This window comes from Panulirus ornatus, chromosome 62 (genome assembly GCF_036320965.1).
Source record: "Panulirus ornatus isolate Po-2019 chromosome 62, ASM3632096v1, whole genome shotgun sequence".
Lineage (NCBI taxonomy): Eukaryota > Metazoa > Arthropoda > Malacostraca > Decapoda > Palinuridae > Panulirus > Panulirus ornatus.
Window position 1 is genome coordinate 14,178,523 of NC_092285.1, and position 17,031 is coordinate 14,195,553.

At 38.9% G+C, this 17,031-nt stretch overlaps 2 protein-coding genes across 5 annotated transcripts in view; one reads left to right on the top strand and one right to left on the bottom strand.

The window, feature by feature from the left end:
• The window catches only part of LOC139745747 (DNA polymerase lambda-like), a 305,248-nt gene that overhangs the window by 50,766 nt on the left and 237,451 nt on the right, over window positions 1-17,031 (top strand). The gene's annotated exons all lie outside the window — the stretch shown is intronic.
• Window positions 1-17,031, bottom strand: part of LOC139745703 (uncharacterized) — a 96,579-nt gene that overhangs the window by 26,936 nt on the left and 52,612 nt on the right. The window contains 15 exon segments of the mRNA XM_071656141.1: window positions 4,698-5,261; window positions 5,378-5,827; window positions 5,950-6,741; window positions 7,235-7,480; window positions 8,136-8,214; window positions 8,493-9,379; window positions 9,943-10,416; window positions 13,584-13,701; window positions 14,227-14,344; window positions 14,549-14,636; window positions 15,096-15,148; window positions 15,555-15,597; window positions 15,599-15,883; window positions 15,997-16,167; window positions 16,600-16,869. Coding sequence (XP_071512242.1) covers window positions 4,698-5,261; window positions 5,378-5,827; window positions 5,950-6,741; window positions 7,235-7,480; window positions 8,136-8,214; window positions 8,493-9,379; window positions 9,943-10,416; window positions 13,584-13,701; window positions 14,227-14,344; window positions 14,549-14,636; window positions 15,096-15,148; window positions 15,555-15,597; window positions 15,599-15,883; window positions 15,997-16,167; window positions 16,600-16,869 — 4,638 coding nt within the window.

Consider the following 17,031-nt stretch of genomic DNA (forward strand, 5'->3'; position numbering starts at 1 on the left):
GACACCGCAACACCCAGACCCACTAGGCTGGGGATATACGTCCTCATGGCTAGGTACAACTTCCTATGGTGAAGATATACGTCTTCAAGGCTAGGTACAACTTCCTATGGTGAAGATATACGTCCTCATGGCTAGGTACAACTTCCTATGGTGAAGATATACGTCTTCAAGGCTAGGTACAACTTCCTATGGTGAAGATATACGTCCTCATGGCTAGGTACAACTTCCTATAGTGAAGATATACGTCTTCAAGGCTAGGTACAACTTCCTATGGTGAAGATATACGTCCTCATGGCTAGGTACAGCTTCCTATGGTGAAGATATACGTCTTCAAGTATGCTAATCTTTTGTTTAAAAACTTGCCTATTTTTTCAAGTTATGTATTTATTGTTTACCAAGTGGTGACCAGAAGAAGCTGTTTTCATAATGATTAATAACTTATGTTTGTCTCCAGAGGAAACACACGACATTCCACATCTGAGTCAGGGTTGAACTGTAATTACATGCCGGACGTTTGTCCAACTTTAAGACACAATTTACGCGACGACAGTGTTAAGAAAACATCTTTACGACAATGTTTACAGACTTGTTTACAACTAAGTGTTGCCCGGAGGATCATCAAACGATACACCAACATCAGCCAGGAATTAAACTTTCCTGGAACGAGGAACCAGCGATCATTACTACCACTTTAGTGATATTCATCCATCTTACACTTATCACAAACTTAGATTTATTATAATCGTACATTTATTATAATCTGAGGAACATCAATTGAATATGGATTACAAAATCAATGCCTCCAACGAGATGGTCTAAACACACGATTTGCACATCCACATGTGCCAGGTGAGGATTTCCCTCAAAGGCTAACGCGGGAAATGGCGAATATTATCAATATATATATATATATATATATATATAAAGTAAAAATGCAGATACACAAACGGTTAGGATACGAGTGTACGTGTTACGACCCTTGGGGTGGATCACAACAAGAAACATTTAACAAAGGCCTTAAATATATGAACTAGTTACTGTTTACAATTGTCCAGTTTCATACGAAAGATTGCCTTGCTATAGCAGATCAACCAGGAAATGCATAAACACTAACAAATACGTAAACAATATATTGACCCAGATTACCAACGATGCAAGTAACTGAACACACACACATGAAATACTCTATACATCATATACACAATGTACAATGGGAGAAAAGTCGAAGTGGTAGAGTCTATAACAAACACTAAATATGTACACACACATCATGATAACATAATCACAAACAGGAACAACTTACCTTAATAACAGTAGGCCTCCCTCTCACCGTGTGGGGTACACACACACTCCACCACAACAATGTTATCTCCTACCTGTTCGACACCAGCTGGGTGAACCTTCGTCCGTTCAGAAGTAATCAAATATAACTTCAAACTTCACTATAAACACGGAACTAAACTTTCACTTTTACAAGAAAGATACATAATTACAAAATACAATAAACAGTTTGTAGTATAAAGATAACATAAAAACACAGTAACATGATAGAAGCTTCACTGACAAGTTCGAAGCTTCAGACCCTCCACTCAGGACAGACACAAGTCGAGCCTACACGAACGTTCGTACGTCTCCAGCCACCAAAAACCTAGTCAGAGAGACAGCCGTAAAATATCACATATTTTGATAAAACTAAATCATTATAATTCCCACTTTTTTTTTTTATCAATTTTTGGCAAGTATGGAAGAAATGAAATAAGGAAATCTCTTATTGTATTGTACAAAAATCTTACTTAACACTTCTTTAGATAATTAAAGTAATCTTTTAACAAGTATGCAGTGTGAACAATATATTCCACTTAACCAAGCTGACTGACACAAGCATTAACCAACAACTATTTCGATTTTATTAAAACTTTATCTTTGTATTACGCAAATATCTATAAAACACAATATTAGTGACTTTTCTTCACTAGCAGCGATGGATTTCAGTATAAGGTTTTCCATTCTGTTAATCATTTTTGGTATATATCTATCTTGCCAAGATAGCTTGCTTTATGTGTATGACATGACACATCTTTAGTTCTTATCTTTAAAAAATTAGGTGAATCTTGGGACTGTTAACCCTTCAAACGTTGGTTAGTGTGATGTCTATATATAGGGACAAGCCATTTTGTCTAGTAGTTCTGGATAATTTGGGATAACAAACTGACATGCAAATGCATCTAGCTTTTGATTGCACTGAAAATTATGATCTTTAAACATCTGTGAGGACTTAAGAACATCCGTTCATTAATATAAACTGGAAGAGGGTTATCTTATTGTTTGTAAGGCAGGAGCTTTGTACATTATAATGAAAAATTTGTATCCATGTGATACAAGGTTCTATAATCATAATGTTCACATGAGAATATGCCAGCCACTCTGTGAACATATCAGGCCTCACGGGAACCTTGTACATATGACATCCTGCTTTATATTGAGACACTACACTAATGCTGCGGACTTACGAGTTTTTAAGTCAAAGTTGAATCTTTGTGAAACAAGAAATACGTAGAATTATCCCATTATTATCAATGTCCATCAAATCGCTTGGCGTGTTATTCAGAGCATTTTCAAATTTACTCAAACTGATCTCATAAGAACAAAATGATACGATCTACAGAGTTTTTCATTACAAATACATGCTCATTAACAGCATTCACATACTGGCAAGGAGTCAGGATAGACTCCATTTTCTTCGATGACTAAACGAGAGAGAACGAATTTTACTCTCGTGGGGTAACTCTTACAATGACTAGCTACAATGCTAAAATAGATGATCCCAAAAATACACACTTCACAACGTTTCATCTAACAATAGTATACGATAAAAGTAATGGGGTCATAGTATAAGTTAAATGCTAATGGTGTTAGTCTCGAGTAGGCTTGTGTATTGTTGGTGGTAGTGTCAAGTAGGGTTTTATAATGATATTTAAGTCTTGGTATAAGAGTGACAGAGTTAATGTTGGAGAGTGAATGCATGTCTGAGGAAGGATGATTCTCCTTTTTGCCCTCTAATTACCTAAATCTACATACTTTTGTAAATTGATTATATAGCGATGTTTGCTACTTATCTACTGTTAGCTGTTCAATTGATTTATGAACAGGTCTCCTCTGAAATCTTGGGTGTGAGTATTGAGCCATGCAGAATGGTGTTCGGTAAATATAAAATACAAAATAATAAAACAAAATCATACCGATTTTACTAACGAACAAATCGGCTGAGAAGATAGACATACTGGTAAGGGTTTTATGTCTTTATTGTTTTTCGAATCTTTCATGATAACAAATGACAATCAAATGTGCAGATTGAAGAATTTTGCTTTTGTACAAATTTGTTCTATAACTTCATGTTAAGTTGAAATTTCTATTGATATCAAGGTCGGTCGTGAAAGTTTGACGGGAAAAGATAATGACTTGTGTTTCAAGAAACTTGTAATCCTGATTAGAAAGAAATAACATTTTATAATTTATCTGCATGTCATATACCATTGTGATAATTTATCTACATGCCATATACCATTGTGATAATTATACTCGATTCAAAAATTTGCGACATGTGTGTTAAAGTTTGTCCTCTGTCACTACTGCAGATAGCTGTTGTCTATGAATGTCGCAGTCTCCTTTGGTTTGAAGTGTAATGACAAAATGGATTGGAAAGATAGTTACAAACGTGAAATTTCGTCATAAGGTGTGTCTGTCTGCGCATGTGTGCGCGCGCTTTCGTGTATAGCCTAGGTGACTGGCACACGTTCTGAAAAATGCAATTCATGTTCATTCTGGTATGTAACATTATTATGGACATTAGATGTTGGTATAAACTCGGCTAAATGCATGGACTGTTTGGTAGGTTAATGACCATAACACATGAGTCACTATAAGCCATGGATCGCCTAGGATAGCCTCCTCTCTCATCCTCAGTAGCATCAGGAACCAACAACTGAGCCTCTGACAGGAAAAAAAATCCTCTTTTAGTTCCGTCAGCTCCAACTCCTGGAGACATAATAGAGGAGGAGAGGATTTTCAGCCTCTCACTCTAGCTCCTCTTATTCGCCTTCCTCAACAATCGGACGATGCGTGGATAGTGTATATATATATATATATATATATATATATATATATATATATATATATATATATATATATATATATATAGTAACATCAAGGAAGTAAGGACATGCTTGAGTGATCTAAGAGTTTGTGTTCAATATGCACAAAACTCGTTTATATTTTGACTGATTCATTTTGTGTTTTAGTATCTGTAACGCAGTTGCTCAAACATGTTTTCCTGCTCGTCTCTCCGCCGGGCTGTTATGTTCACCTGTAAACCTTATCGGGGTTCAGGTAAGTCCTCAATCCCCAGCCGTGCCCAGTTATGAGGTTTGTCTTCAAAGCAGGTTCTAAATGCTTGCTCCTTTCATAGACACACGTGAGGTAAAAGTAACAAATGATATGATTTAATATCTCCTCTTCATTCACTGTCATATACATTTAGATCCATTTTCACAAAAATAATGAGATGATCGACAATTTTTTCTCATGTTCGTGATAAGATGTTGTGTACTCCAAGTAATGTTTACCATAAGTGAAGTAGCCGTTCCCAAAGAACATTTCATGTGATTGAGTTGCCTTCAGCTTCCCCTGTAGCCTTAAAGAACCTGTGATACTGAACTCTGAACGGTCGTCACGGTCCTCTGCCGAAGTGTTCGGTCCTCGCATTCCTCGAGCTCTTGTTGTGACTTCCGGAACTTGGCCAAGTTGAGGGCAGCGATCTCCTCGGCCTCCTCAATCTGTCGCTTGTACGTCGTGATCTTCTGCTGCATCTTGTCAACCAGGTCCTGCATCTTCTCGTGGTTCTTCTTGTCTTCGTCAGACTGGAAGGAGAGTTCCTTGACACGCCTCTCGCACTTCCTCAGGTTCTTCTGGGCATCTGCATGACGACGGCATTCATCGTCTAGCTGTCCTTCCAGTTCGCGTATGCGGCTCTCCAGCCTACTTAAAGTCGTCTTGCCGGCCTTCTCAGCAATAGCCTCACTCTCTTGAAGACGGATTTGCATCTCTCTGACGGTGACTTCTAAGCTCTTGCGCATCTTCTCTTGGACCTGGGAATGTTCCTGTTCAGCACGAAGTTCATCAGCCAGGCGGGCGGCGTCAATCATGGCCTTCTTGGCTTTGTCCTCTGAGTTTCGGGCCTCGCTGGACATTCCGTCCAGATCAGACTGTTGCATAAGAAAACATAAGATGTTAAGAACATTGAAGTGATACAAAGGAATGTTATATGTGGGTGAACAGATGGTGTGCATAGATATGTTTACGTGAGTCACACACGACTTACCTGAACAGCTGCGATTTCACCCTCAAGTTTCCTTTTAACAAGAGCGAGAGATCCATTCTCAGTCGAGAGCCTGTGCATCTGTTCATGAGCATCAGCCAGATCGGACTCAGCTTGACGACGGCCTCTGTCAGACTGTTCCAGCAGAGTTCTGGATTCTTCCAGCTCTCCGCTGAGGGCGTTCGCTCGGCGCTCAGCAACACCGTACTGTTCACGGTATTCCGAAGCAAGGCGTTGCTCTTCTTCCAAACGCATCTGCATGTCGTTCATATCGCCTTGCATCTTCTTCATATGTTTCTGCATGTCAGCGTTGGCCTTGTTGGAGTGGTCGAGGGCAACCTCGAGTTCGTTGATGTCAGACTCCAACTTCTTCTTCAGGCGAAGAGCCTCAGCCTTACCTTTAGCCTCGGCCTCCAGGGAAGCTTGCAAAGTGTCGATAGCGCGCTGATGACACTTTCCTGTCAGTAAACAAGAACGTTTATGTATGGAAGATAAATATAACAAACATATACTCATTATGGCCAGACAAGGTTAGAAACAACATAAATATTTATTGTCTGCATAACATATATGACTTACCGAGTATTCTCGAATTCTTCTTCCTTTTCATGGATTCGTCTCTCGATTTCTTGTCTGATTTGATTCATTTCTAGCTGACAACGGAGCACCTTATTTTCTTCCTGTTCAAGAGCGACCTCGGCTTCCTCGAGAGCGGCCTGGAGCTCCTCTTTTTCGATTTCGAAACGCCTTGCGGTCTTCTGGGCTTCTTGAAGGTTTCGAGCGCTCTCGCTGCTCTGATCCGTGAGCTGCTTGATGTCGTCAGCGAGGCTCTTGTTCTCGCGACGAGCAGAGTCAAGATGTTCCAGATTCTCCTCATAAGCAGCTTTGATGCGGTAGTGCTCAGTGCAATAGTTGCGGCATTCCTTCTGAGAGGCATCGAGTTCGGCTGCAAGATCGTCCACCTTCATCTTCCATTCAGCGATGATCTTGTCAAAGTTCTTCATTCTCTTCTCAGCGGCGATGGCTAGTGCCTGAGCACGATCAGCCTCCATCTGGAACTGTTCCAGTTCGTGGCAGATGTGTTGTTTGCTCTTCTCCAGGTTCAGGTTCTTGACGTTGAGCTGTTCGATCTGCGCCTCAGCTTCGTCAAGACGTGCAGCAAGCTTCATGCGAGCGGCTTCAAGTTCCTCAGCTCGAGCAACACCTTCTGTCTCGTACTTGGCGCGCCACATCTGTGTTTCGGCGGTGGACTTGGTCAGCTGACGAAGCAAGTTAGCTTTGGCGTCATTCTCCTCATCCAGCTGCTCTCGAAGGCCTTCAATTTCAAACTGCATGTTGCGGTACTTACCAAGAATAGTAGCACGATTCTGTGGGAGGAAAACCATATTGGAACTGAAGAACCGTAAAGAATTCTCTCTCTCTCTCTCTCTCTCTCTCTCTCTCTCTCTCTCTCTCTCTCTCTCTCTCTCTCTCTCTCTCTCTCTCTCTCTATATATATATATATATATATATATATATATACTAATTCTTAACCACACATCACCATGCATTCAGAAGAAGAAATATTCTGTCATTTCTGTTGATCTTACTCTCAAGTTCACATCTTCCTGCAAGTTACACATGAAACTTCATCCGACCATCACATACATAGAGGCAGATTGTGTTGTCAATCTCAGTTAACGTGCCTCGTTTTCTTCTACCGAGTCATATTTCTTATTGCTGTTCTCACAATTCTTCCTAACATTTGACATGCTTCTCTGTATGTGGCATTATGTGTCATGTGGTAAAGCGTGTGTGTATGGTGTGCACGATCTCGTAGATTTGAAGATAAAGAACTATTCTAGGATGAATGTGACTTACCCTACTCTCTTCGTCGGCCAATTTCTTCATATCATCAAGCTGGTTAGAAAGGGAAAGCTTGAGCGTCGTCAACTGGCCAAGCTGGTTCTCGGCTTCCTCAAACTGCCGAAGAAGGTCAGCGTTTTCCACGGCCAACTTCTTCTTAGATGCGTCGAAGTCATTGAGAGTTCGGTTTGCTTCGTCGTACTTGGCACTCATTTCGTTCAGCTGTTGTGACAGTTGCTTGTTGGCCTTCTCAGCAGTAGCCTAGAAAATATATGTCGGGGGTTATGGTGTGTTTTGAGTCGCTCCTGATCTGTGTAGTGTGTGAGAGTCCTGCTGAGCCAAACATGTTCTTTAGTTTATTACGAAGATGAAAATATATATCGTCTCAAGTGCAAATGATTATGAGTTTGTGTGGAGGTTGATTTATCTACATTGATAGTCTTCTATGTAATGTGCAAGATTTGTAAATCACTTTGCGTCTCATCAGCATCACGTAAGATTATCTATACTGTAGAGAATGGTTGAAGATATTCCTGGATGAAGAGTTATCTTGTCTGTCATTCTTTGTTTGAGTAAATACTATCATTATAATTCTCTAAGTTATCATGTAGATAAACATACTCATTAACTCAAGCAGATGGGCCCATTAGTGGCCAGCCAGCAGGTCTTCTGTTACTTGTATATTGTATATGTTGTTCAGGAAAATATTCAGGTATGATTCTGTTCCATCAGTGAATGATTGCTCTAGCAGCCCTAAGACTGCGCTCTGACACTGTGTGTGTGTGTGTGTGTGTGTGTGTGTGTGTGTGTGTGTGTGTGTGTATTATCTTGACATCTGAGGAACGTAAGATAAGGAAGGGTACAACGTTACAATCTTCAGACAGAGTTACAAGTGGAGTGAACATGTTGTTCTTACCTTATCTCGAGCCAGAATGTCCATAGCAGTCCTAGCACTGTCGGCATCTCGTTTCAGGGTTTCCTTCTCCTTCTCAGCTCTGTCGTATGGAAATGACTCATTAGTGACCGTCATTAGTATTAATCTTTCCTACAAAAAGGTCAATCGTGGTCATACCTGTACTAATATATAAACATATATGACGTCATGTGTTATTTTATAATTCTGCTGTCATAAGAGTACGTATATTTACCTGTCATAAGAGTACGTATATTCACCTGTCATAAGAGTACGTATATTTACCTGTCATAAGAGTACGTATATTCACCTGTCATAAGAGTACGTATATTTACCTGTAATAAGAGTACGTATATTTACCTGCTTTTCACCTTGTTGAGATGGTCGATCTGCTCCGCCATTTCGGTGACGGAATCATTGTGTCTCTTGCGGAGGAGGTTCAGGGAACTTTCATGCTTGATGCTGGTTTCCTCGAGGTCACGACGCAGCTTGGCCAGCTCAGCTTCACGCTTCTTGTTCAGTTCGATCTGAGCAGCGGTGGCGCCACCAGCCTCGTCCAGACGCTCGCCCAGCTCAGCCAGCTCACGGGTTAGCTTGGATTTTGCCTTCTCAGCTTTACCACGAGCGTTCCGTTCGTGTTCATTTTCATGTTCGAGTTCCTCGACGCGTGTCTGAAGCTCCTTGACCTGCCTATTGAACTTAGAATTCAATCCTTGCTCCTCCTCAAGCTTGATAGTCAGAGCAGTAAACTCTCTGTCCTTCCGCTGAAGAGCATTGTCCAGTTCCTTGCGCGTGCGTTCAAGATCAGACACAGTCTCCTGCGTCAGTTTAAGATCGTTATCAATTTTCCTTCTCATCTTGTCACCGTCTCCACGAAGCTTCTTCTCGTTTTCTAGAGAATCTTCGAGCTCATCAATAGCTTGCTCAAGCTTACTTTTCACGTTGTTCAGGTGAGTGCACTTGTCCTCCACACACTGCAGATCTTCAGCCGTCTTCTGGTTGGAGCCCTGGAGGTGTTTCTTCTCCTTAATGACCTTGTTAATCAGTTCTTCCTGGTGTGAGATCTCCTCCTGCAGAGTGCGTATCTGATGATCTTTGGCAGCCTTGTCCTGCTCAGCCTGGTGGACGACTGATTCCATTTCCTCGAGGTCATTCTTCAAGTTGCTGACGTCTTGCTCCACCTTCTTCTTGTTTTCAGCGAGTTTAAGACGGGTTTCCTCCTCTTGCTGAAGACGCTCGGTGATCTCCTGCAGATCAGAAACACTTCACTGTTATCATCTACAGGAATAATATACGTCACACACACACACACACACACACACACGGACGGAGGACGGACGGATTCAGAAATCATAAATCTGGAGACGTTTTCAAGTAAACGAAAAAATAAATTTTGATGATTTTAAGTGAAGAACAAAAGGACAGGTTTCAAGTGTAGTTACTGACACTTGGTAAATCCCGTCATGTTAGAGATAGTAATTCATAAATAAGTTCATCGTTTTGTATTTATATTTTATATACGATTTGTTTTGATAATGTGTTTCATAGGAATGTTCATGCCAGATACACAAGACAAGATACAGATGACCAAGACACCACATCAGCGTGTCCAGCCCACACGAGGCAATGTGATATTTAAGTAGAACATTTGTAATCATTTGGCTGCCTTTTTTCATCAACACATGAAACTTTACAAGCCTCATATATATATATATATATATATATATATATATATATATATATATATATATATATATATATATATATATGATAAAAATGTGTGATATGTAATATGATAACCCGTACTTACGGTAAGTTCGGCCTCTAGTTCTGCCTTCTGACTCTGTAGTTTGGCCTGTTTATCGAGGTACTCAGACACATTGCCCTTGGTAGACTCGAGAGCGACTAGAAGATTGTTCTTCTCCTCCTGCAGGCGGGCCAGCGATGCCTCTAGTTCCATGCGGATTTTAGATTCGTTCTCGAAGTCTGCTTGAGCCTTGGCGGCCTTCTCCTCGAGAGCCTTCATCTCGTCCTCGATGCGGGTGACGTGGAGGAGAGGCTTGACCTTCTGCCACAGGTTGAACCATGGCCAAGTGCGCATCTTCAAGAACTTCCTCAGGTTCCTCTGGACGACGACGAGGGCGATGCGTTGCTCCTGTAGTTTCTTGTAGTTACTTCTGCTCATGTGGCCTCGGATCCAAGCCTGCAGCCAAGTGATGAGCAGACCCACACGATCGTCCCGGAATTCTTCCATGTTGCCCAACACACCAGCACGGAAGAACACCTGTCACGTACACCAACACAAATAACACACCAGCACGGAAGAACACCTGTCACGTACACCAACACAAATAACATGGCTCTCATCAATACCAACTGCTACATACGTCATCAATACCAACTGCTACATACGTCATCAATACCAACTGCTACATACGTCATCAATACCAACTGCTACATACGTCATCAATACCAACTGCTACATACGTCATCAATACCAACTGCTACATACGTCATCAATACCAACTGCTACATACGTCATCAATACCAACTAATACATACGACATCAATACCAACTAATACATACGTCATCAGTACCAACTGCTACATACGTCATCAATACCAACTGCTACATACGTCATAACGTCTTGATATGTACATGTGTCTACAATATGTTACATTCTATACTACAATTACATGTAAATGTCATGAACCAACAGAAGCACTACAGTAATTATAATTCTTGTTATTTAAGATAACAACTGCAAATGACATGTTGTAAATCCTATTGTTCAGTAAGATGGAATGTCTGATGTAATTGCACTTTGTTGGTGATGGCAGGATTGTTAATTAGAATCTTTCAGAATGTGGCCAAAGATAACGGGCTCATAAAACATATAAACAAAAGACTAACGAACCATTCATGAGGTTACCTGACGAGGGTATTGGGGTCTTGCATGAGTTAATCATAATTGTGAGTAATGGTGAAGGATTATCATGTATGAGTTAATCATAATTGTGAGTAATGGTGAAGGATTATTATGTATGAGTTAATCTTAATGGTGAAGGATTATCATGTATGAGTTAATCATAATTGTGAGTAATGGTGAAGGATTATCATGTATGAGTTAATCATAATTGTGAGTAATGGTGAAGGATTATCATGTATGAGTTAATCTTAATGGTGAAGGATTATCATGTATGAGTTAATCTTAATGGTGAAGGATTATCATGTATGAGTTAATCTTAATGGTGAAGGATTATCATGTATGAGTTAATCTTAATGGTGAAGGATTATCATGTATGAGTTAATCATAATTGTGAGTAATGGTGAAGGATTATCATGTATGAGTTAATCATAATTGTGAGTAATGGTGAAGGATTATCATGTATGAGTTAATCATAATTGTGAGTAATGGTGAAGGATTATCATGTATGAGTTAATCATAATTGTGAGTAATGGTGAAGGATTATCATGTATGAGTTAATCTTAATGGTGAAGGATTATCATGTATGAGTTAATCTTAATGGTGAAGGATTATCATGTATGAGTTAATCTTAATGGTGAAGGATTATCATGTATGAGTTAATCTTAATGGTGAAGGATTATCATGTATGAGTTAATCATAATTGTGAGTAATGGTGAAGGATTATCATGTATGAGTTAATCATAATGGTGAAGGATTATCATGTATGAGTTAATCATAATGGTGAAGGATTATCATGTATGAGTTAATCATAATTGTGAGTAATGGTGAAGGATTATCATGTATGAGTTAATCATAATGGTGAAGGATTATCATGTATGAGTTAATCATAATGGTGAAGGATTATCATGTATGAGTTAATCATAATTGTGAGTAATGGTGAAGGATTATCATGTATGAGTTAATCATAATTGTGAGTAATGGTGAAGGATTATCATGTATGAGTTAATCATAATTGTGAGTAATGGTGAAGGATTATCATGTATGAGTTAATCATAATGGTGAAGGATTATCATGTATGAGTTAATCATAATGGTGAAGGATTATCATGTATGAGTTAATCATAATTGTGAGTAATGGTGAAGGATTATCATGTATGAGTTAATCATAATTGTGAGTAATGGTGAAGGATTATCATGTATGAGTTAATCATAATTGTGAGTAATGGTGAAGGATTATCATGTATGAGTTAATCATAATTGTGAGTAATGGTGAAGGATTATCATGTATGAGTTAATCATAATTGTGAGTAATGGTGAAGGATTATCATGTATGAGTTAATCATAATTGTGAGTAATGGTGAAGGATTATCATGTATGAGTTAATCATAATTGTGAGTAATGGTGAAGGATTATCATGTATGAGTTAATCATAATTGTGAGTAATGGTGAAGGATTATCATGTATGAGTTAATCATAATTGTGAGTAATGGTGAAGGATTATCATGTATGAGTTAATCATAATTGTGAGTAATGGTGAAGGATTATCATGTATGAGTTAATCATAATTGTGAGTAATGGTGAAGGATTATCATGTATGAGTTAATCATAATTGTGAGTAATGGTGAAGGATTATCATGTATGAGTTAATCATAATTGTGAGTAATGGTGAAGGATTATCATGTATGAGTTAATCATAATTGTGAGTAATGGTGAAGGATTATCATGTATGAGTTAATCATAATTGTGAGTAATGGTGAAGGATTATCATGTATGAGTTAATCATAATTGTGAGTAATGGTGAAGGATTATCATGTATGAGTTAATCATAATTGTGAGTAATGGTGAAGGATTATCATGTATGAGTTAATCATAATTGTGAGTAATGGTGAAGGATTATCATGTATGAGTTAATCATAATTGTGAGTAATGGTGAAGGATTATCATGTATGAGTTAATCATAATTGTGAGTAATGGTGAAGGATTATCATGTATGAGTTAATCATAATTGTGAGTAATGGTGAAGGATTATCATGTATGAGTTAATCATAATTGTGAGTAATGGTGAAGGATTATCATGTATGAGTTAATCATAATTGTGAGTAATGGTGAAGGATTATCATGTATGAGTTAATCATAATTGTGAGTAATGGTGAAGGATTATCATGTATGAGTTAATCATAATTGTGAGTAATGGTGAAGGATTATCATGTATGAGTTAATCATAATTGTGAGTAATGGTGAAGGATTATCATGTATGAGTTAATCATAATTGTGAGTAATGGTGAAGGATTATCATGTATGAGTTAATCATAATTGTGAGTAATGGTGAAGGATTATCATGTATGAGTTAATCATAATTGTGAGTAATGGTGAAGGATTATCATGTATGAGTTAATCATAATTGTGAGTAATGGTGAAGGATTATCATGTATGAGTTAATCATAATTGTGAGTCAGGACTTCACGAGGGGAGGGACTCCTTGTTGGTGGAGTAACACAATGAGAGAGTTATTGTGAACATACCTTAGTGTTGCCCAGCCGGTATGTTTCTTCATCCAAACCGACCTTATCAAAGCAAACCTTGGCCGCTTTCTTGTCATCAGAAATCTCGGACATTTCTTTGGAGGCCAGAATCTTGTAGCTGAGGGAGGTTACATGACAGACAATATGTAAATACTTCACATATTGATGGCATATGTATCCTCACTGGCTATAAGATGATGTAATATAGGTACACAACTTCATGTCACCTTACTTTACACAACTTAATACATTTGTTTAATAAATGTATAATATGACTATCTTATGATAAAGTCAATGTATAATATGACTTATAAGTCAATGTATAATATGACTCTTATGATGAGATAAATGTGAAGAATCTAGTATTAGCTGAAGGTATTGTTAAAGGTGAAATTCACAGCGAATTTGATGGCAAACTAATGATACAATAAAGGTACGCAATAACGACTTAGTGTTGCTTACCTACATTAAGTTGTGTTAATACTATTGATATGTAATTTCAAGTTGATCATTATTACTATTATTCTTATTATTCATTATCATCAAAGCCACACAGTAATTACGACCAGTAATACCTACATCAGAATTGCGTGTTTATCTATCTTTTTCGTTATTCATGCAAGTATATAAAACATCAAATTACCGATGCTTGAAGTCATGGTACACCATCCTGTTGGGGAAGCCCTTGCGACAGATACGGATGCCTTCAAGTACACCGTTACAGGTCAGCTGGTGCATGATCAGGGCTGCGTCAGTCACACCTGAGGAGGGAGGGAGACAAGAGAATATAATAACGAAACAGAACAGTTCGCTTCAGATAATCAGTCTTGACTGTAATGGCTCGAGCAAAGTTGGAATATGAAGCCTGTTGATGACAGATATTTCAAGAACGGTCCCTGAGGCAGGAGTTATGACAAGTCCTGTTTAGTTGTTAACAAAGGAACAATTTAACATCTTCACCCAACCTGGAGACTTGGTCTCGTTGGGGACGATGCATCGGATGAAGTGGGGATGAGTAGCGTTCAGGGTCTTCATCAGGTTGTTCAGCTGATCCTGTGGGGATGAACACGACGGGAGAATGTAGTAGTGATCATCTGGGCTACGATAAGTGTACTTAATTCGAAGTAGTATACTTGAGAGATAAAAGTATCATAAGAAACATCCAGAGTGACGTAAAAGTTATGAGATTTTATGTAACGTATAAAGATCAAGACAAGAACTGTGTTTCACCAATGGCTTTGTGAGCGACTCATGAATAAGATGGGTACACAAATAAACATCAGGCAAAGTAAACCGCTTTACTGGCATATTGTGTGGTATGTTGTTATATGTATGTTCCAATAATGAAATTTATTAACGACATCACAAAAGTGGGCAGTGTTGACGAACACTTCATGCCTGATATGAACCAGATTTAGTCTGAGGATATTCATCGTTCCTCAATCTGTTGTCATCGTTAATGCTGGATAATGTGTCACATGAAGGTAGTAACTCAGGTAAGACAATACTTACCCTGTAAGCAGATGATACAGTCTTGAAGGAGCCAGATTTTTGGCCACGTCCACCTAGACACAGAAACACAACTGAGATACTGTTTGTGGTATTAATGTTTACATTACATTTATCTTCACTTGTCAGTTGATAATTATCAGACTAGAAACAAGATATTCGTTAATTAGAATCTGAATCACTTCTAATTATCAATATGTTGAGAGAGAGTAAGGAAAAAATGCGCATATCCTTAAGTAAGAATATTTTTATTCCTTTCAAAGTAAATGAGTGAGGTCGGGGAAACATTGTGTTAAGAAGTCGTATTGACTAAATAATAATAATTGTAAATAAACTAACTTCGCTTATTGATAACCTACTAACATGAATGACTAACTGTAAATGAAATAACTTGGTCTATTAATAACATATTAACTGCGTCTGTTGAGCACAGTTAACAAACATTACCCATGTGTTAACCACCTTTACTCTCAGCTGGTGCTGACTGTCCCGGATGATCAGCGAAACAGCAACACACTCAGTGCGTTCGAGGCCTTCTTTAGAACATCGACCAGGGTGTCGTTCAGAGGATCCTTGTTCTTCTCGAGCCAGCCAGTCAGGTTGTAGCTCACAGTACCGGCGTAGTGGACGATGGCGAAGTGGGACTCTGACTGTCCCGCCTTGGGGGGTTTGGGCTTGATGAAGACAGCAGACTTGCCAAGATGGTTGGCATTCAACTTCTCCTGGAAGGACTTGTCCGTAGCCTTGGGGAACATAGACTCTTCCTCGAGGATGGACAGAATACCCATTTTCTGTAGGAAGTGGACGTATTAATGCTCGTAAGATTAGTGAACATCACATGTATAGCATTATAATCATGCACCATATAGTATCCTCAGAGTGTCTCTCTCTTCTGGAGAATTACCTTCTCGAAAAGCTCGATGCAGGCCTGCAGATCCATACCGAAGTCCACGAAGGTCCAGTTGATGCCTTCCTTCTTGTACTCCTCCTGCTCCAGCACAAACATGTGATGGTTGAAGAACTGCTGCAGCTTCTCGTTACAGAAGTTGATGCAGATCTGCTCGAACCCGTTGTACTGTGGGGGAAATTGGGTAGATTAAATCATGTAAGGTAAAAATAGTTATCATCACAGAAGTAACTTCACATAATGTTCCGGTTGAGACAACTCACAGTATGGCTATCATACCTCCGTGTAAATATCTGTTTCAAGACCAAACTTTATCGTATACGCAAATCATCTGAGAAGTATTCATAAGGTGATATGTGCTCTCTATCTAGGAGTTATCTTTAAAACATTCCAATATATCTTGGGTGGATTATATGCATACATATGCAACTATAATGAAATATGATTTCATAGGACATGTGTTCATGATGCATTAAGATACTGTGAAAGGCAAACACGCCACACTTTCCTGCATTCTAAAGGAACGATGAAGGAACACATAGTGTAATCATGGTCATACCACATGAGTCAGTCATACTAGTGAAATCCTTCGTTACTTACATCAAAGATCTCGAACCCGGCAATGTCGAGCACACCGATGAAGGAAGCGCGTTTGAGGCCAGTCTCCAGGGTCACGTTACACTTCTGCACCAGGAACTTGAATAGACGTTCATACAGGCCCTTAGCCATGGCACCGACGGAGTAGTAGCACTGCTCCACGTTCATGCCCTTGGCTACGAACTCAGCACCGACCTTGATCTTTGGCTTGGTGATGGCTTTATACAGATCACCACCATCAACACCCAGCAGCTTAGCCACTGTGTCGCCGATCTGTAGGAAAAACAAAGAATAAATTACAGTAATACAGAAGCTAAAGATTTGGACGAGATCACGTAATAGGAATAATTGTTTAATTACAAGAGTATATATATATATATATATATATATATATATATATATATATATATATATATATATATATATATATATATA